Source organism: Cydia fagiglandana, chromosome 15, assembly GCF_963556715.1.
Source record: "Cydia fagiglandana chromosome 15, ilCydFagi1.1, whole genome shotgun sequence".
NCBI classification, from domain to species: domain Eukaryota; kingdom Metazoa; phylum Arthropoda; class Insecta; order Lepidoptera; family Tortricidae; genus Cydia; species Cydia fagiglandana.
Window position 1 is genome coordinate 9,025,597 of NC_085946.1, and position 21,149 is coordinate 9,046,745.

The 21,149-nt window shown below is 45.4% G+C and overlaps 3 protein-coding genes across 3 annotated transcripts in view; 1 reads left to right on the top strand and 2 right to left on the bottom strand.

Annotated features, from left to right (window-relative positions):
- Positions 1 to 56: 56 nt before the first annotated feature.
- LOC134671308 (serine/threonine-protein phosphatase 4 regulatory subunit 2-like) lies at positions 57 to 2,393 on the bottom strand. Its single transcript, XM_063529133.1, has one exon. It carries the CDS (start codon positions 2,268 to 2,270, stop codon positions 777 to 779), a length of 1,494 nt encoding a protein of 497 aa, XP_063385203.1. The 5' UTR covers positions 2,271 to 2,393; the 3' UTR covers positions 57 to 776.
- Positions 2,394 to 2,978: 585 nt separating this feature from the next.
- Positions 2,979 to 3,888, top strand: LOC134671323 (uncharacterized monothiol glutaredoxin ycf64-like). Its single transcript, XM_063529149.1, has 2 exons — positions 2,979 to 3,328; positions 3,578 to 3,888. Exons 1-2 carry the CDS (start codon positions 3,073 to 3,075, stop codon positions 3,760 to 3,762), a joined length of 441 nt encoding a protein of 146 aa, XP_063385219.1. The 5' UTR covers positions 2,979 to 3,072; the 3' UTR covers positions 3,763 to 3,888.
- A 783-nt stretch (positions 3,889 to 4,671) lies between these two features.
- Positions 4,672 to 21,149, bottom strand: part of LOC134671335 (alpha-actinin, sarcomeric) — a 59,568-nt gene continuing 43,090 nt past the window's right edge. The window contains exons 13-21 of the mRNA XM_063529162.1: positions 16,677 to 16,803; positions 16,086 to 16,181; positions 14,565 to 15,491; positions 13,558 to 13,685; positions 12,711 to 12,889; positions 11,152 to 11,274; positions 10,282 to 10,388; positions 6,398 to 6,553; positions 4,672 to 5,531 (exon numbers count right to left, since the gene is read on the bottom strand). Coding sequence (XP_063385232.1) covers positions 6,398 to 6,553; positions 10,282 to 10,388; positions 11,152 to 11,274; positions 12,711 to 12,889; positions 13,558 to 13,685; positions 14,565 to 15,491; positions 16,086 to 16,181; positions 16,677 to 16,803 — 1,843 coding nt within the window. The 3' untranslated portion in view covers positions 4,672 to 5,531. The remainder of the gene's footprint in view (positions 5,532 to 6,397; positions 6,554 to 10,281; positions 10,389 to 11,151; positions 11,275 to 12,710; positions 12,890 to 13,557; positions 13,686 to 14,564; positions 15,492 to 16,085; positions 16,182 to 16,676; positions 16,804 to 21,149) is intronic.

The window sequence follows — 21,149 nt, forward strand, 5'->3', positions numbered from 1 at the left end:
GAGCTGTGATTTTTAGTAGGTGTAATTATTTTAATGGTTGCAGTAGAATTTAGTGATTGTTTGTTATTGCATAGTTTATTATTATTAAAAGGTATTATAGGTTTTATGTTATTTGTTATGGCCCTGACAATCTTCCATGAAATGTATGATGGTCAAGGGGAAAGTATGAATGTAATAAATTGTTAATAGGTAAATAAATGAAATAAAATTATTACAATAAATCGTTTAATTTTCTTATACAAAAAGTCCACTGTATTTCTGCACACAGACCCAATAGCTAAATTATTTGACTAAAACAGGGGCCCCTAAACTTAACCCAGGTAGCTCCAGGCATGAATGAATCATGGGCTAGATAGTATGGCTATTTTTTGGTCCGGATGGGCAAGGTCACAGGTTACAGTTTGAAGACCCCTGGTCTAAAAAATGTCAAATGGTGAATCATGATTGAAATTTATGACTTAATGCAACATTTGTAGGCTCCTTTCGCTTTCTCTAGTCTAAATGAGAATTATAATGATAATCATTCCAAGTGCAAAAATTGTCTCCAGCTAGGCAGTGTTCTACTACTTCCACTTAATTTCCATTTAATTTCGCTTCAATGGTGTGCTGACTTGCTAAACTACACACATTTATCACACATGTTGCTGTTATTTTTTCCTGATACTAATGTTGGTAACCATAGATGAGTTCAACATCAGTCCTCATGATCAGAATAATGTCCAATTTTTTATTATTCTTAAGTTATAAATACCATGTAAATAATTGAAGTTTATGAATTATGAATCTCCTCCTTCTGTATCCTTCTCTATGCTTTCAGTCTTAGCCTCCTCTTTCTCCTGAATTTCTGCTGTATCTTTTACTTCTTCTGATGGTGTTTCATCTTGACTAGGAGCTTCAGCTGGTGGTTGGGGGAGCCCTGAACTTATGTCAGAAATGGAATAGTTATCAGACTCAATCACAGGTTGTGGAGCCTCTTTTTTCTCTTCACAGGCTGGAATTTCTGGTTCTTTAGTCTCTTCTTTTACAGGTTCCTCTAGTTTAATGGTTTCCTGGTTTGATTCTTCTTGGATTATATCAGTATTATTTTCAACAGTTTTTGGAGAGTTGCTATTTCCATCTGTATTGTCGCTTGATGATGAGCTTTCTTCACTAGATGTTGACACTTCAGAAATATGCTTAGGTTCTTCATCTTTTATGGTTGAATCTGAGCTGCTCTCATCTGTAGACACTGATTGTTCTGTGGCTGGTTCTTCCGCTGGCTTCATTTCTGGAGTATCATCAACCTTTTCAGGCACCTCTTCTTTTTGAGGGACCTCTTTTTCTGATTCCGCTGCTTGATCTATTAGCTTTTGTTCAGTCATTTCTGCATCATCAACTGTTATTTCTGGGATGACTAAGACTGGACTCTCGGACACGTCTGATTTCATTTCGACTTCAGTTTTAGCTTCATCTGATACTTCTGCTGTGTCAGTAGAGTCTGATTTCTCAGTAACTTCAGCCTCAGGTATTATTTCAGGTATTGAAGTATCACTAGTTTTATTTTCTGGAACAGGTTCATCAGTGCTGACGTTAAGCTCTGGTGGAGTAACAGATTCATACTCAGTAGGTGTCTTATCCTGAGTTTCCATGGGAGTATTTTGTTTAGCTTGAAGGCGCGCCTCTATATCATCTACTGAAATGTGTGTGTCTGAAGAGCTTGGCTGTGGTTCGGAACTTTGTTGTTCCGCATTCTCCTTCCAAGACATATCCTCCATCTCAACATCAACATTATATTCAGAGTTGCTGTCGGAGCCGTTGACAACTGGCTCTACCGCTTCTCCATTCTCAGGCTCAGGATCAGGATGGCGCTGAGCTCCGGGCTCACGTGTGCTAACAACTAGTATGTTCTTCTCTATAGCCCTCATGAATTTGTCTATTCTGTTATACTGCTTACGAGGGAACGTCAGGAGTTCACAGATTCTTTGAACGGTGAATGGTGCCGATGTAAAAGCGTCTAGGCGTTCCAGCAAGCTGTTCTTCATAATGTCATAGTTAAACGGGTCCACGTTGGGGTACGGCGGGATGTCGATGCCCGGGGTAGTCTCGTAGAAGTCAGTTATAACGTTCAAGAGTTTCTCCTTGAATAAACATTTCACTAAAGGCCACTGGTATACGGGATCACCGGTACGCGCTACGTATGCTAAGTATTCGTTGAGTTCCTGGGGAATAGTTTTAGGCTTTCGCTTTGAAAAGTCTTCTAAGAAATGAAATACTTCTTCGGCGTTTTCCATTTTGAGTCGTTTTATCACAGAAATAACTGAAATAAACGCTTTTTATTCAGAAGAATTCACAAAAAGACAAGAAAGAAGGCAAAGCAAAGCTGCTTTTTTTGCAATGAATGAGTCAGTGAATGAATGTTTTTACAATGTCAGTCAACACCACAGACTATGTTGAAGTGCACTCCTTATTTCTGCAAGCTTCTTTTTATACGCATTATCAGGGGTGCGAAGCTCCTGACTTCGGCCAAACTCTGCTCCGCTCGGCTCAGCATTGCTCCGAGCAATTATTAGGGTTGGCACCACTTGACTTCCTTTTGCGTGCACGACCACAGATATGATAATCACTTGAATTTTGACAACCCTAATTGGCCGAAAGGGATAGTGCCATGTATTAGAAAGGGATAGCATGATTCGACCCTGAACCGCTGTCAAACTTCGGTTTTGTAGGAAGCTTCCTTTCTGTACGGTAGTACTATTATTTATTCTGTGGCATTATGCAGAGGCTTTTTACTGTTAAATCAACAATATTCACCAAACCAAAAACCAACTCTTAGTAACAAATTCTATAAATTAACGTTAAAAATTATAAAACATTACATGATCTGGATTGAAATAATAATTATATTATTTCAATTCATGCGTGAGTCGGAAAATTCTGTTCATTGATATTGAATGATTTGGATCTTAGTTTCATTCATTCGTGCATTCAATTTTGAAATGTCACTGTCATTGCTAACCTAAAAACTCAATTGTTTTCTTCTTATAAAATAATTTTCCTTAAAATATTTTGTTGTTTACTAAATTCCCAAGCAAAATGAACGTCTTATTTAGAAGAAGTGTTATGCCATTATATAATAATGCTCTAAAAATATCATGCCGTTCTTTTGCGGATGCTGGAGTTAAGGAAAAAATTGATAAAATGGTGAAAAACAACAAAGTGGTAGTCTTCATGAAAGGTGTTCCTGATGCGCCGAGATGTGGATTCAGTAACGCTGTTGTGCAGATAATGCGGATGCACGCGGTGCCATACGACAGCCACGATGTCCTCGCGAACGAAGATATTCGACAGGGTTAGAAATTATTTAGTTCAGTTGTGTAACTCTCGAGTCTTAACAGATCTCTTACGTTTAAACTTAACTGTTATTCTTAGATACTCAAAGATTGTCTTATCACTTTATGTTAACTTCCAGAATTCCCAATGTAACTGTTTTATCTTAGAATGTGACCTTCTATTATTCTAAAAAGTTCCAAAACTTTGAATTTGAATGCTTTTATTTTTGTATTTCCAAGTGTTATAATTTTTTCTTGTAATATTTCAGGCATAAAAGATTACTCCAACTGGCCGACAATTCCACAAGTATTCATAAATGGAGAGTTTGTAGGAGGCTGCGACATCATGTTGCAAATGCACCAATCCGGAGAACTTGTCGAAGAACTGAAGAAGGTTGGCATTAAAAGCGCTCTGCTAACAGCGGAAGAGAACAAAAAAGAAGAAGCCAAGTGATTTGGTAATTTATGTAGAATAATTTATAAGGTCCTCAAAGATGTTATATACCTATTATTGTTTTAATTTATCATTATTGATTATCTCACCTGTTGTGACTGACATATGTAATAGATATTAATGCTATATAGTTGTATTATTTAGCTCCCCTCAGATAAATATTTTTAGTCAAGAGGAGTCGGACAAAAATCATTGTGGAAACAAACTCCATGCTGAAGTCCTGATGGACAGACCTCAAATCACGTTTAAGTCCCAAAATAATAGCTGAATTTCTCTACAATTTTGATGCTTTTACGACAAGTCGTTTTCTAATACCCTTCACGTAAATTACAAATAATTTCATTTTGAAATGATTCTTGAGTTACATTCCGATTTCCATGTTTGTTGCTTGATTTGAAAAGCATATAATTATAAACTTAGAATAATGGTCATGTAATGAAATAAATTTCCTCTTCAAATAGGTAACATGATTTCAAAATTTAATTGAATGCATTTTAAATGGGCCTCAAATGGCAATAGTCATCACTGTCATCAGTTATACTACCTAGATGATGTTAAGCATGGGCCATCAAGATTACTTAAGTTGTATATTATTTTATTTATTTTCAACAGAATGCAAATGTGCACAGTCCTTTTAGCACCATCTTGCAAAGGATAATAAACAGATATAAAGTGTCATTCTATGGAACTTGTTAACTATGTAAACAAAAGTCACTAATAAATTCATAATTCAGTGACAATTTCAATATGGCGGCTTGTTTACATAGTTAGCAAGTTCCATAGAATGACACTAGTCAGCTGCAGCGATAACTGACCCCCCTGCATAGATATTTGTTTGCAAGGGGTCAACTATCTCTGCAACTATACTTATCTAGGTGATAGTCTCAATGAGAGAATAAAAAGAAACAGTGTGTTTAAGAGCTTTTTATTAAATTAGCTGTACATTCGAGTTAGTATACTTTTTGGGCACATAATTCATTCTTATTTACTGTGCCAATCTTTCTCATACGATATTGGTTGGATTATCAACACAGTCATTATTAAAAGACAAATATGGCAGATCATTTATTTAGAGTACTCAAACAAAAATACTCTCAAAAACGATAATCATATAAAAAATGATAAATAAATAGATGCAGGCAAGCTATGGCAATCTATGATATAAATAATTTGTGTGACACTTCCCTGCATTTACGAATTTGGACAGCTTAAAACTTTACGTACCTACCATCGAAGTACTATAAATTACTAATGGCAGTAATTAAAATGATCTTTGTATAAATAATATTTTGCTTATAAATAAAAAAATATAACAAAAACATTCTCACAACGTGAATGAGTCTTATTTTGGTGTCACACATTAGTCAAGCCTAACATTAGCACCATTTCCATCTTACAAATAAATGTTTTGTGACTTCCCTGAGAATTTCATATAAAAGTTAAAAATACCTAACACTAGTGTATAAATAGAGATGTCGAAAACGTATTCTACAGATGATTTCTCTGATTTGAGCCAAAAGTTTACGGTAGTCATTAGGGAGAAGAGTAACGGTGTGAAAGTTAATGGCATTTTTGGTTTGAACATTGCACATACTTAAGTTTATACAGGACTGTATTAAATATTAAGTTTCGGCAGAAGATGTTTGCGTTACGTTGGCAGAATAGGGCTCGCCGTCAACGTAAGGGAAACATGTCTGCCTCGCGGCCGGCGCGGCATCCTGTGGCTGCTCCCGGTGAGATGATTATGACGCGACTCGATCAACCTGCGCCTGAGAACATATTTTAGTATCTAGAAAATAAGAGCACATTATATATACGAAAGTTTATTATTAATAGTCAAAACAGTATTAGGCACTGGACCAAGTTGGAAGGAGGCCAGAATATTTGTTGGAAGTGCCACTAAAAATTTTCAAAGATTAACACCAGTAGAAAAGTCTAGGTCATTCGTAATCACTGAGTCTATAAATAACGGAGGACTGAAGCGACAAGAAAATATATTTTTTGGAGGAAAGGGTTATTTCTTTGACCCTGATCATGTTTTTTTATTAGGTAGGTACTTAGTCAAAAAAATCTACTAAACCGGACTTTACATTAAATACGTACAGCACATTTCATCAATAGATACAGCGAGCAGTTATTGTTGATGGCCTAAATGACCTGACTAGTTTATGGTAAAGAGTACAGTCATGGGCATTCATTTTCCACCCATCTAGATTTTACATTGGACATTTTATAGCATACTTGTGTATTGAACAAAGCTTGAACACTAAATAGCTTAACAGTGAAAGTACACGATCATTGACAGGTGTGGGATAGCTAGGGGCCCGTGGCATTTTGCCCGCTTTGCCGCCCCTGCGCTACGCCACTCCCTATGGACGGCCATCCGTAGCAGGCGTGGCGCACTCCGCGATTTCGTCGCTTTGCAACAGGTAGCTAAAAGTACATCCGTCCCACACCAATTTTGGTGGCTAGCCATAAGCCGCGCGTGGCGCTGTCGCCACCTAGCGGTCATATCTGTCCTAATCGTAACAGACGCGTTTTGTTAGAGAGTGAATCTTCTGTGCCTAGTACATACTATTATTTATTCTGTGTCCGCAGGCAGAACCTGTTATGTGACATGTACATAGGTACATACCTAGAGGTCGGTCTCGCCGTAGAGCGCGGTGGAGAAGGCCATGTAGTCGAGCGCGCCGGGCGGGCCGCCGCCGCGGTAGGGCGGCATGCGCGCCACGCAGTACTCCGCCTGGTCCGGGGGCAGCTCGCGGCGCAGCTCTTCCGCCGTGATGTACGGCTGCCAACAACGATTTGCTTACAAATGCCGCTAAAGCTCGGTTTTCCTAGGATAGCGGTGCCGTCATATAGCGGCCGTCTCCATATAAAATAGTACGCCTAAATATGGATGTCGTAGTATTTTGTATGGAGACGGCCGCTATATGACGGCACGGTCACCAGGGCTTTGTGTTACACAAGACGTCAATTATACGTGTAGGTACATTTTTCGCCTCATTATTAAGTACTGAAGATGCAAAAATGTAACATATCGTTGACGTAAAATCTAGACACACGCATCCTATATATTCTAAAAACACTGGCAGTGTCCAGCCAAGTCTTAAGAAAAAGTTTAAGCCTCTTTTTCAACCTAGTATAGCCTGACAAGTTCTTTTTTAGCCCTGATATAATGTCGCTACAAACAGCTTACATATAGCAACAATACGTGTACGTCATGAATAGTCGGGACAGTGTGTATTGGCATCGTGCAAGAGCGAGTGAGGTATACAATTATGTACATGTGAGTTGTAGAAGTATGTTTCCCAATCGAAACCCAATCGAAAGAGCATGTTTAGTTGATAATTAAGTATGAATAATTTACCTATCCGCCATAATTTGATTCTAAATATTCGACCTCCGTATATATATTTACCAGATTCAGTCACTCGTGGTGGTAATGGCTCATTCTTATAATAAATATTTTTGATTATAGCACTAAAGACGCCTTAAATGAGAAAAATAATAATTTAATAATTAATATTCATATTTAGTACAAAACTAACCAGTTTATTACAAACTCACTATGAAAATCAGTACCCGTCATGTCAACAAATAATTTCACAACATTGTTTAATGGAATGCTACTGAATCCCGTATCCTTTTTCTGTCGCAAGTATTTTAATGTATTTAAAATTATTTGTTTAGCATCGGTGTGAATTTTTTTGGGCATTTTGATTGCAAAATCTATTATTATCCTGAAATATTTACAATCATTTTCGATTTGTTTACATCGGTGACATTCAATGACTTTCAATGTCGGATGTCAAACAAAATAATTGCCATTAAAATAAATTAGTTCCATCGAAAATCCGCAACGTGGCGAGGGCTAAAAAGGAAGGGCTTTTTAACTAGTCTGACCAAAAAAAGTATGCAGCGGATTTGATAGCCCACGCAGTGCAAGTGTCATTTAAACGTCATAATTTCATAGAAGTTTGACGTTTCAAATAACACTTTCACTGCGTGGGCTATCAAATCCGCTGCAGACTATTCTTGGTCTGACTCTAGGCATACTGCTAAAAAACAGCGGTCACGTGGGGGACGCAAGCTTACGTCATCATTGTCATCTAAAATATTTATTTCATTGATTGAACAAGTATGCTTATGTCACACCCAGCCCATCGACACCCCATACTTTGATAAATTATGAAAGCCCTTGTTCCCAACATTGAGGCATAGAAATAATCTTATCGAATTAAAATGACTGCTGTTGCATTTTGGTGGCACATACCATACTTGCTTTTAACATAGACGTATTATACTTACTTTTCTTTAGGTTGGTATGATTGGTAGTAAAACGTCAAACGTCATTTGAATTGTCGTGAACGTGAAAATACGTGGTTATTTTTTATTGTAATTGGTAAAATAACTTTAGCTGTTATTTAAATGGGGGCCAAATCTTTAAGGAAATGTGAAGTTTGTAGTGGGTGTGTAAGAAGACTAACTACTGACGCATTTTTGGCCAAATTTCCAACTTGATCCGAACAGGTCGGTAAACTGATGTTTGTATGCAATATTTTCATTTTTTACTTTGAGTCGTTAACAGTTACTAATTTAATTAGTTTTAGTCGTGTACAATCCATGATTAAAACGAAAATATTTTGTGAATAAAGTATTTTTAAGTAAAAAACTAAGTAACCTATGACACGAATAGTGTACGACCAATTTTATCGATAATCTCTTTATTTCAGATGTCGATTATGGGCAAAGCTGAGGAAAAGGAAATGAGGATTTGGCGTATTTATTTACCTATTCAAAAGCTGAATGGAAACAAGTTCATTTGTGGAAATCATTCTCCATCCAGTGCCTTCAATAAAAAGGGACCAGATTAAAAAAGAATGCGCGCGAATTCAGCATATTGTAATATGCCTACTTGAATAATAAACTATGTTATTTTTATCATGTAAAATAAAATTGTTTATATATATATAATGTTCTTTTATTTTATTAATAGGTAGTACAGTAGGTAAATACAGCAGCACGTATCGCACATTTATCGATATCGATAAACAGTAGGTACTGGAAGTGTCGAGCCCTAGCGTTGTTTTTTTTTGTGTTGGTAGTATTGTGTGGTTTTTCTTTTTTTAACAATTATGGCCTGGATGCGAGATCTTTAAGCCTGTATTTGGTGTGTTGGGATATGTACGTTCATAATTTCGAAGTTCATAAGTTCGAGGATTGTTCAAGAGTGCCGACTCTTAAAACGTAGTGATTATATGCTCTTTGGTCACACCCTGTGTGTGAGCCTAGTTAAACTGTTTTATTTGATCATGGGCTCCGTCAAGCTTTGCGCGGAAAATTTTAATTGGTTTGAATGAGTCTTATCAAAATTGGTTCAGCGTGAACCTAGAGAAAGATGAATTTGTTAGTATATTTCTGTAAAACGATGTTACGGTTTGACTACATAGAGATATATTCCACATTGTTTTTATTCATTGTGACACATTGCGGAACCTCACATCCAATGTCGTGAGTAGTTATATAGAGAACTGCTGTGTAGATACGAGCCGTACTATTTCTACCTGCAATGACGTAGTTTCATGAACTTCACTCACTTTAGCGCTCACTGCGTCCAAACAAATCACATTTTAACAGTCAATTTCGTGACGAGGAAAGCGGCGGAGGTGGCGGCGGCGGAGGTGGAGGCGGTGGCGGCGAGGAAATACGAAATGCACACGAAACACATGCGTTTTCGAACTCCGTACGCGACATGCGGATTTGGCGCGAGATTCCTCGGATCGAGTCGAGCGTGCGTAAGCGCTCAAACTGATTGATTTTCATCGCCAACGGGAGCGGTCGATGCATTATGTATTTCAATGATATACTGACGTCAAACAAACGCAAATCGCTTTGGCGCGGCAACTCGTTCGGTTGTAAATCATTGCAAATATTTCTCACGATTGCATTATTGATTTTGTTTAAGATCTGTTTCGGGAAGACATTTTTGAGAGATTAATCGGAAATCAATCTGAATAAGTGTATCGCGTAGGAAAATCGCCACCGCCTTGCAACAGCCGAATAAGAATACAGTAGGTTGTTTTTCTTACTTCTTGATTCTCATGCATATCTACAACTCAGGGGTCGGCAAACCGCGAGCCGCATACGGCTCTTTCTGATTTCAATTTCGGTCTATTATTTTTGAGTAATTTTATTTACAGGAATAATGAAATATGTAGGTATGTTGCGCGTTTAAACCACTTCACAAGCGTATTTTGGCTTCATCAGTAGGTATAGGTAAGGTAAACGTCCCAGTACTTGATACCTATGCTAATGCCTGCTGACGTAAGTTTAAATATGAAATGTACGACCAAGGAATTTAATTTCAGTACCATATCGTACCTTGTCACAGTTACAATCAATATGAAAGACGCTAGGGATCTCATACTATTGTCACTGTGACCAGGTACGAAATGGTACGGAAATTGTCTACTTTAGATTTAATTTTAAGGCATTGTAGTGATGATCTAGACTCACCTTATCACCAGCTAAGATCCTAAAGCTGTCGATGACCTGCTCAGCGGTGTCTGTGTCTGTGGATTCCCGAGTCATGAAGTCCAGGAACGCATCGAACGACACGTAACCTAAACAAAAATACAAATTGGTTTATTACATATATATAATTTCCGTTAGTAAAAAGTGTATGAGACAAGAAAAGTGTTTGATTTGAATGTTGTAAACTTGTGAAGGAAAAATCATGTGTGAGACGTATATATTTAAGTGGGTAGGAAAAGGTAACGTAATTCAACAGAATATAATAAAAGTAAGCGACATTCTGCGCAGAATGCAAGTAACTGATGTAGTTCTTATAATCCAAGCTAAATTACAAATAATCATTTATGTTGTTTCGTAGAAAAGAGACAGTAATACACCTTGCAATAAGATGCGAATGTGACCTTAATGCACCTTGTAATAAGATGCGAAAAGTGACCTTAATGCACCTTGCAATAAAGTTCTTTCTTCCGAGATTCCGACCTTAGCGTAAGTTGCATAGCTGCATTTTTCGATACGACATAAATATTTGGCAACAACATCATTTTATTGTTATGTATATAGAAATGTAATAGTTACAGTGATGTTGCCAAACTATTTAATTGCAGATTTAGCTGTGACGGATTTATTCCGCTCAAAAATATATATTGAAAACTGTTGAATGCAACAGCTGTGCTGTGTGTAGCAGTTCTCAACAATTTTATATAACCGCTGTATTTTATTTTACACATGTCGGGCAAAAAAATGAAATCGAACACTCCTATAGTCGGTAAATATGGGATGACAACAATGACGTGAAAAAAGACGATCAACAAATAATGTACTCTAACACCATAGGTTTAAAGTGTTGTTTACCTGTGTTGTTGGGGTCGACAACGGCCAAGATGCGTTGGAAGTCGAGCTCTCCTTGCCTGTCCTTGCCGATGCTGTAGCCGACCGACACTAAGCACGACTTGAGTTCCTCGGGGGCGAGACGGCCTGGAACAAATGAATTTAGGCATTATTTATTTGTGCATACGGTTCAGTTTAAAATTGTCTCTTACTACCGCCTAGGTTTGGCTATGTTCACAGGTGGAATTTCAGATGACGATCTTCATAAGGATCAAAAGATGTCGAGCAATTCTCGACCTAAACGTTACGTGAGTAGTGGCCAGTTTTATTAAAGTCTACTTTCGCTGACACTATAGGGACCGTGCGAGTTGGACGGTCTGCCATCTTGTGGCCTGAATCGGAAACATATGTGCATATGTACATTTCCAAAGCAAGTGCTATCTACCGTTCACGTCGGTACGTTTCCTTGTGCATAGTAGGTTCTGCCATCTTGTAGGCTACATCGGAAGCGAAAAATCTGACGGCTCCTATGCTGCCCCCTATAGTTCATGCACGGGGCCTATTTAGGCTACTTTTGAAGACAATTCTGAGTCCTATACACAACAAGAGAAAGAGAAGAGAGAGAGGTTCTTGCGTGATGCCCTTGGAGTCGCGGGTCTGGTTCTCGACCTCGTTGACGGTGCAGTTGCTCAACCGATATTGAGTCCTATCCTAAAGACGTAAGGTCTATTTTCTCACCAGTGCGGTTCTTGTCGAAGTGGTTGAAGGAGGCGCGGAAATCGGTGAGCTGTTCTTGCGTGATGCCCTTGGAGTCGCGCGTGAGGATCTGGTTCTCGACCTCGTTGATCGTGCGGTTGTTCAAACGATATTGAGCCTTATCCTAAAGACGTAAGGTCTATTTTCTCACCGGTGCGGTTCTTGTCGAAGTGGTTGAAGGAGGCGCGGAACTCGGTGAGCTGTTCTTGCGTGATGGCCTTGGAGTCGCGGGTGAGTATCTGGTTCTCGACCTCGTTGATGGTGCAGTTGCTCAAACGATATTGAGTCCTATCCTAAAGATGTAAGGTCTATTTTCTCACCGGTGCGGTTCTTGTCGAAGTGGTTGAAGGAGGCGCGGAACTCGATGAGCTGTTCTTGCGTGATGCCCTTGGAGTCCCGGGTGAGGATCTGGTTCTCGACCTCGTTGATGGTGCGGTTGCTCAAACGATATTGTGTCCTATCCTAAAGACGTAAGGTCTATTTTCTCACCAGTGCGGTTCTTGTCGAAGTGGTTGAAGGTGGCGCGGAACTCGGTGAGCTGTTCTTGCGTGATGCCCTTGGAGTCCCGGGTGAGGATCTAGTTGTCGACCTCGTTGATGGTGCGGTTGCTCAAACGATATTGTGTCCTATCCTAGAGACGTAAGGTCTATTTTCTCACCAGTGCGGTTCTTGTCGAAGTGGTTGAAGGAGGCGCGGAACTCGGTGAGCTGTTCTTGCGTGATGCCCTTGGAGTCGCGGGTGAGGATCTGGTTCTCGACCTCGTTGATGGTGCGGTTGTTCAAACGATATTGAGTCCTATCCTAAAGATGTAAGGTCTATTTTCTCACCAGTGCGGTTCTTGTCGAAGTGGTTGAAGGAGGCGCGGAACTCGGTGAGCTGTTCTTGCGTGATGCCCTTGGAGTCGCGGGTGAGGATCTGGTTCTCGACCTCGTTGATGGTGCGGTTGATGGATGTGAGCAGCTGCTCCCAGCCCACGCGGAGGGTCTCCATCGTGTATTGTGAGTACCTGAGACATGGTGGTATTGGTTATAAAAGTGAGGAGACGATACTTTGACGCTGTTGACAATTAGTTTTTTCGCTGCACCTTTACTCGTTGCAATACAGTTTAATGAGTTTAAAATGGTTAGTTAATTGTATCAATAATACCTATATACCCCGGATAGTACATGATGGTTAAGAATAATTTGTTTGTCTTAAAGGTGGGGTTCCACCAGTGTGCGGCACAAGTATATTCAGTACGAAAATGCTTGTTCCGCACACTGGCTGGCCTTCAGTGTTAACATGAATTCCTCTAGGTATCCTACACCTATAGTTCGTTTTTTTAGCATTAGAAAGAACTTGAAAGAAGGTAAGCGATCTTGACATGTCTTTTAATTGAAAAACTCTTTTTAAAATCAATAACTATTACTTATGAAAGCAGAAGAATATAAATGATCGTATTAGATTCAGAATTGTTACATATTTGCCGTAACTTATTTTTAAAACGTGTTATTCAATTATTTCTAATGCTAAAAAAACGAACTATAGTAGGTAGGCTTGGTAAACAAATGGTTGCTCTTGAGGGGGCGATTGAACAAAAGATCCCAATGGCTTGAGGTGTATGGTTGGTTGGGGGTTGGTGGGGTATGGTTGAGGTGTGTGGTGAGGGCCCCCGAATAATAAGATAATAAGTACCTGTTCTCGAAGATCATGCCCTCCTGCACGGCCTGGTGGATGCGTTCGAGCTCCTCGATGTGCGGCTTGTATGCGTACACTCCGGCTTCGTACTCCTTCAGTCGTCGGAGCTGGTCTTCTAGCGAGCCCTGCCAAATAATATTATAAATATTAAACTCATAAAATTAAAATCATAAATATTAAACTACAACAAATGGTCTCTTTAAGGAGACTGGAAGCTATCTAACTGTAAGTAATGGGATAGTCGTAGGACACTTGCTGCGTCTTGGATTCCGATAGAAGAGAGTAAGGTACAAAAATGATCAAGTTGCCTTTTGCGAAGTATGCAGCTTGGAATTCGGCTTTGAAATACAAATAATGACAGAAGAAATAGCTTTAAGATTATTAAACAAAAATATGAAATTGGTGATGTCCGATTTTAGGGGAAAAATCCATAGTGCTGCAATATCTTCTAACAGTTGTATTACCCATGGTAAGTTTTTCAGTCCAAAAGGCATTCGTGAAATTTGATACTGACCAATTGACCATCCTGTGACACAAATTAAGTTTCCAAAACTAAATGTGGGGCAACGGAAATGTGTGTGTGTATACCACTGGTACTTATATAACTTATTCAGGTGCCCTCAGCTTACTACTGGTCTCACCAGTAATTAAGGCACAGTCTAGCGAGTGACAAAGACAATAAAAGTTAGTGAGAGGGTCCTGACTTTCAGCTATCAGGCAGCGGTTTTGCCAGAAAGTGAGAACTCTGTAGGATATGTTACCTGCAGGCCCATGCCGATGGCGGTGACGGCGTCCATCTGGCGCTCGATCCAAGGCCCGACGGCGTTGGCCTTCTCCGCGAACTGGCGGCGGAGGGTCTCGTTGTTCTGCAGGTGGTGTGTTACCTGCAGGCCCATGCCGATGGCGGTGACGGCGTCCATCTGGCGCTCGATCCAGGGTCCGACGGCGTTGGCCTTCTCCGCGAACAGCCGGCGGAGGGTCTCGTTCTGCAGGTGGTGCGTTACCTGCAGGCCCATGCCGATGGCGGTGACGGCGTCCATCTGGCGCTCGATCCAGGGCCCGACGGCGTTGGCCTTCTCCGCGAACTGGCGGCGGAGGGTCTCGTTGTTCTGTAGGTGGTGTGTTACCTGCAGGCCCATGCCGATGGCGGTGACGGCGTCCATCTGGCGCTCGATCCAGGGCCCGACGGCGTTGGCCTTCTCCGCGAACTGGCGGCGGAGGGTCTCGTTGTTCTGCAGGTGGTGTGTTACCTGCAGACCCATGCCGATGGCGGTGACGGCGTCCATCTGGCGCTCGGTCCAGGGCCCGACGGCGTTGGCCTTCTCCGCGAACTTGCGGCGGAGGGTCTCGTTGTTCTGCAGGTGGTGTGTTACCTGCAGGCCCATGCCGATGGCGGTGACGGCGTCCATCTGGCGCTCGATCCAGGGCCCGACGGCGTTGGCCTTCTCCGCGAACTGGCGGCGGAGGGTCTCGTTGTTCTGCAGGTGGTGTGTTACCTGCAGGCCCATGCCGATGGCGGTGACGGCGTCCATCTGGCGCTCGATCCAGGGCCCGACGGCGTTGGCCTTCTCCGCGAACTGGCGGCGGAGGGTCTCGTTGTTCTGCAGGTGGTGTGTTACCTGCAGACCCATGCCGATGGCGGTGACGGCGTCCATCTGGCGCTCGGTCCAGGGCCCGACGGCGTTGGCCTTCTCCGCGAACTGGCGGCGGAGTGTCTCGTTGTTTTGCAGGTGGTGTGTTACCTGCAGGCCCATGCCGATGGCGGTGACGGCGTCCATCTGGCGCTCGATCCAGGGCCCGACGGCGTTGGCCTTCTCAGCGAACTGGCGGCGGAGGGTCTCGTTGTTCTGCTGCTTGCGCAGCTCGGCCGCCAGCGTGCCGTCCCGCTGCGGCACCAGCTGCCGCACGTCCGACCACTTGCGGTTCAACTCCTGCCAACATTACACAACGTTCAAACCCGTCCTAAAGAATATATCATATGTTATGAACGAACCTCTAGCCGCCCAGACGTCAAAACTTGCCAAGAAAAATGCAATTTTGTTTTGTCAAAACAAAGATTCAAATTAGAATGGTCCACGAGACCTTTTTATAGGTCTCTGGGCGGCTAGAGGATAGCGAGTTCTGAGCCTTGGTTGGCACGTCATTCAAACGCACATTTTCTAGATTATTTACTCTATACTATCTCGTTGGCCCAATATAACAGGGTTCTATGTTTCACTATTATCCAATTCAAATTTGAACATTGTCATTGTGACATTAACAATAAGTCGAATTCCAACTATCTTGAAAATGTTACATAGAACCCTGTAATATTGGACCAGCGATCTGTTAACACAGTTCCAGAAGTCTAACACTTGTTTAATTATACCCCTTATATGCAGTTCCGGTACTTGATCTGGCGAACGAAAGGGATTCTTTCGTGTGTCCTTAAAACAAAGTTATATTGTATTAACTGCGCTGTGTAAATAATGCTTCGAGCCGGATCTAGCCCCAGAACTGTAAGGTGAAATAAAATGGTAACTTACGTGTGCGGTGAGTGTGGTGTAGGGGTTCTCGAGACCGCCGGGGATCTGGTGCTGCTTCACGATGGACTCCACTTGGTGCACCAGGTTCACTATCGCCTGGGACAAGGATATTCATTCAAAACACTTTTATAACTGCATCACACCACATACCTATATAACATACATTTTCACTTAACTGTGTATCATTGACGGCCGGTTAGCAATCGTTACAAAACTGACGGTTAATGTCAAATCCCATACATTTTGTCAGGAATGTAACGGTTAGGCGTTACTGAAACACGACTTAAGTCGCGCATTAAAGTACAAGTTAAAATGAAAATGCCCTTATAACTCAAGGAGAAAGAGGTTCTTCTGCGACTCAAGATAAACACAAGAATTTAATTACGAAACGTTATCACTCATGCAGGTATTGTTTGCGTATTTGATCTATATCTAAGGGTGGTATTCCATCTGTTCAATATCTTTGTCCACTGTGTATTGCGTCTCACATTTTGCTTAATAAGGTTTGACAGGATACCACCCTAAGGTCAGCTTGGATAGACTAATACAGTTACACAGTAACAGTGATAAGCTTGATCTATACGGCTATACCTGGTACTCCTTGTCGGCCTCGCCGAGCGTGGCCTTGAAGCGCGCGTGCGCGTCCATGAGCCCGGAGATCTCCTCGATGGTGTGCACGATGAACATGTCCACGAGATCCTCGCGCGTGCCGTCCAGCCTGGAAACATGTCCGATTTATTATTACTTCTTCAGGAGAGAAAAGAATTAATAAAATTTTAAGTTTTTGTCATTCAGTGCATGCCCGTTATGAATACCTTCGGTGACTTCGAAATGTTGGTTATAAAAAGCGATAATTTATAAAAATCTGGGGAGAATTTCACACACCTTCTACAAGTTTGACGTCTAGCAATATTGATGATAATATGAGGGCAACTTAAATTCAAAGTATAATCGCAAAGTTTCTTTTTTTTTATTACACACGGGTGGTGTTCAACCTTGCGTTTTGTCCGCGTTTTGTATTCCGGAAATCATATGACGCCTCCTTCAAAGAAAGAAGAAAGAAAGTCCATAAGGAAAGTAATATGCGAATCTCCATTTCCATCTCCTTCTCTGGCTTTGATTTGAATCTTCTTTTGCCATGTTATGCGTAGAGATAATGAAAACTTAGTAAAAGTGATTGTTGTTTTCCAACCATTCTCACTTCATATTTTCCAAATGGAAGGCGAAAGACTTCAGGGCCCCTACCAACTAGATGGTGTCTGACCAAGTTGACGAGGCCACATCATGCAAATTCCATCAAGCAGGGAGGGCTCCGGGAGATCGAGACCTTTGGTGACAAATCAAAGGAACTGTAAAAGCAAGTACTCACGATCCTCAGTCACAAGGGAGGGACAAAGAAGAGATGCAAAACTCACCAGTTGTTGAAGGGCGCGGCGCGCTTGGCGAACTCTAGATGCAGCAGGTCGATCTGCTCCAGCACGCGCTCGGCGTCGTCCAGCGCCTGGCGCCGGCGCTGCGTGAGCGCGCCCAGGCGGTCCCACTGCGAGCAGAGGTGGCACCTCGTGGTACTGCAGGGTGCTGCAGGTACAACGTTATAAACTCACCAGTTGTTGAAGGGCGCGGCGCGCTTGGCGAACTCTAGATGCAGCAGGTCGATCTGCTCCAGCACGCGCTCGGCGTCGTCCAGCGCCTGGCGCCGGCGCTGCGTGAGCGCGCCCAGGCGGTCCCACTGCGAGCAGAGGTGGCACCTCGTGGTACTGCAGGGTGCTGCAGGTACAACGTTATAAACTCACCAGTTGTTGAAGGGCGCGGCGCGCTTGGCGAACTCTAGATGCAGCAGGTCGATCTGCTCCAGCACGCGCTCGGCGTCGTCCAGCGCCTGGCGCCGGCGCTGCGTGAGCGCGCCCAGGCGGTCCCACTGCGAGCAGAGGTGGCACCTCGTGGTACTGCAGGGTGCTGCAGGTACAACGTTATAAACTCACCAGTTGTTGAAGGGCGCGGCGCGCTTGGCGAACTCTAGATGCAGCAGGTCGATCTGCTCCAGCACGCGCTCGGCGTCGTCCAGCGCCTGGCGCCGGCGCTGCGTGAGCGCGCCCAGGCGGTCCCACTGCGAGCAGAGGTGGCACCTCGTGGTACTGCAGGGTGCTGCAGGTACAACGTTATAAACTCACCAGTTGTTGAAGGGCGCGGCGCGCTTGGCGAACTCTAGATGCAGCAGGTCGATCTGCTCCAGCACGCGCTCGGCGTCGTCCAGCGCCTGGCGCCGGCGCTGCGTGAGCGCGCCCAGGCGGTCCCACTGCGAGCAGAGGTGGCACCTCGTGGTACTGCAGGGTGCTGCAGGTACAACGTTATAAACTCACCAGTTGTTGAAGGGCGCGGCGCGCTTGGCGAACTCTAGATGCAGCAGGTCGATCTGCTCCAGCACGCGCTCGGCGTCGTCCAGCGCCTGGCGCCGGCGCTGCGTGAGCGCGCCCAGGCGGTCCCACTGCGAGCAGAGGTGGCACCTCGTGGTACTGCAGGGTGCTGCAGGTACAACGTTATAAACTCACCAGTTGTTGAAGGGCGCGGCGCGCTTGGCGAACTCTAGATGCAGCAGGTCGATCTGCTCCAGCACGCGCTCGGCGTCGTCCAGCGCCTGGCGCCGGCGCTGCGTGAGCGCGCCCAGGCGGTCCCACTGCGAGCAGAGGTGGCACCTCGTGGTACTGCAGGGTGCTGCAGGTACAACGTTATAAACTCACCAGTTGTTGAAGGGCGCGGCGCGCTTGGCGAACTCTAGATGCAGCAGGTCGATCTGCTCCAGCACGCGCTCGGCGTCGTCCAGCGCCTGGCGCCGGCGCTGCGTGAGCGCGCCCAGGCGGTCCCACTGCGAGCAGAGGTGGCACCTCGTGGTACTGCAGGGTGCTGCAGGTACAACGTTATAAACTCACCAGTTGTTGAAGGGCGCGGCGCGCTTGGCGAACTCTAGATGCAGCAGGTCGATCTGCTCCAGCACGCGCTCGGCGTCGTCCAGCGCCTGGCGCCGGCGCTGCGTGAGCGCGCCCAGGCGGTCCCACTGCGAGCAGAGGTGGCACCTCGTGGTACTGCAGGGTGCTGCAGGTACAACGTTATAAACTCACCAGTTGTTGAAGGGCGCGGCGCGCTTGGCGAACTCTAGATGCAGCAGGTCGATCTGCTCCAGCACGCGCTCGGCGTCGTCCAGCGCCTGGCGCCGGCGCTGCGTGAGCGCGCCCAGGCGGTCCCACTGCGAGCAGAGGTGGCACCTCGTGGTACTGCAGGGTGCTGCAGGTACAACGTTATAAACTCACCAGTTGTTGAAGGGCGCGGCGCGCTTGGCGAACTCTAGATGCAGCAGGTCGATCTGCTCCAGCACGCGCTCGGCGTCGTCCAGCGCCTGGCGCCGGCGCTGCGTGAGCGCGCCCAGGCGGTCCCACTGCGAGCAGAGGTGGCACCTCGTGGTACTGCAGGGTGCTGCAGGTACAACGTTATAAACTCACCAGTTGTTGAAGGGCGCGGCGCGCTTGGCGAACTCTAGATGCAGCAGGTCGATCTGCTCCAGCACGCGCTCGGCGTCGTCCAGCGCCTGGCGCCGGCGCTGCGTGAGCGCGCCCAGGCGGTCCCACTGCGAGCAGAGGTGGCACCTCGTGGTACTGCAGGGTGCTGCAGGTACAACGTTATAAACTCACCAGTTGTTGAAGGGCGCGGCGCGCTTGGCGAACTCTAGATGCAGCAGGTCGATCTGCTCCAGCACGCGCTCGGCGTCGTCCAGCGCCTGGCGCCGGCGCTGCGTGAGCGCGCCCAGGCGGTCCCACTGCGAGCAGAGGTGGCACCTCGTGGTACTGCAGGGTGCTGCAGGTACAACGTTATAAACTCACCAGTTGTTGAAGGGCGCGGCGCGCTTGGCGAACTCTAGATGCAGCAGGTCGATCTGCTCCAGCACGCGCTCGGCGTCGTCCAGCGCCTGGCGCCGGCGCTGCGTGAGCGCGCCCAGGCGGTCCCACTGCGAGCAGAGGTGGCACCTCGTGGTACTGCAGGGTGCTGCAGGTACAACGTTATAAACTCACCAGTTGTTGAAGGGCGCGGCGCGCTTGGCGAACTCTAGATGCAGCAGGTCGATCTGCTCCAGCACGCGCTCGGCGTCGTCCAGCGCCTGGCGCCGGCGCTGCGTGAGCGCGCCCAGGCGGTCCCACTGCGAGCAGAGGTGGCACCTCGTGGTACTGCAGGGTGCTGCAGGTACAACGTTATAAACTCACCAGTTGTTGAAGGGCGCGGCGCGCTTGGCGAACTCTAGATGCAGCAGGTCGATCTGCTCCAGCACGCGCTCGGCGTCGTCCAGCGCCTGGCGCCGGCGCTGCGTGAGCGCGCCCAGGCGGTCCCACTGCGAGCAGAGGTGGCACCTCGTGGTACTGCAGGGTGCTGCAGGTACAACGTTATAAACTCACCAGTTGTTGAAGGGCGCGGCGCGCTTGGCGAACTCTAGATGCAGCAGGTCGATCTGCTCCAGCACGCGCTCGGCGTCGTCCAGCGCCTGGCGCCGGCGCTGCGTGAGCGCGCCCAGGCGGTCCCACTGCGAGCAGAGGTGGCACCTCGTGGTACTGCAGGGTGCTGCAGGTACAACGTTATAAACTCACCAGTTGTTGAAGGGCGCGGCGCGCTTGGCGAACTCTAGATGCAGCAGGTCGATCTGCTCCAGCACGCGCTCGGCGTCGTCCAGCGCCTGGCGCCGGCGCTGCGTGAGCGCGCCCAGGCGGTCCCACTGCGAGCAGAGGTGGCACCTCGTGGTACTGCAGGGTGCTGCAGGTACAACGTTATAAACTCACCAGTTGTTGAAGGGCGCGGCGCGCTTGGCGAACTCTAGATGCAGCAGGTCGATCTGCTCCAGCACGCGCTCGGCGTCGTCCAGCGCCTGGCGCCGGCGCTGCGTGAGCGCGCCCAGGCGGTCCCACTGCGAGCAGAGGTGGCACCTCGTGGTACTGCAGGGTGCTGCAGGTACAACGTTATAAACTCACCAGTTGTTGAAGGGCGCGGCGCGCTTGGCGAACTCTAGATGCAGCAGGTCGATCTGCT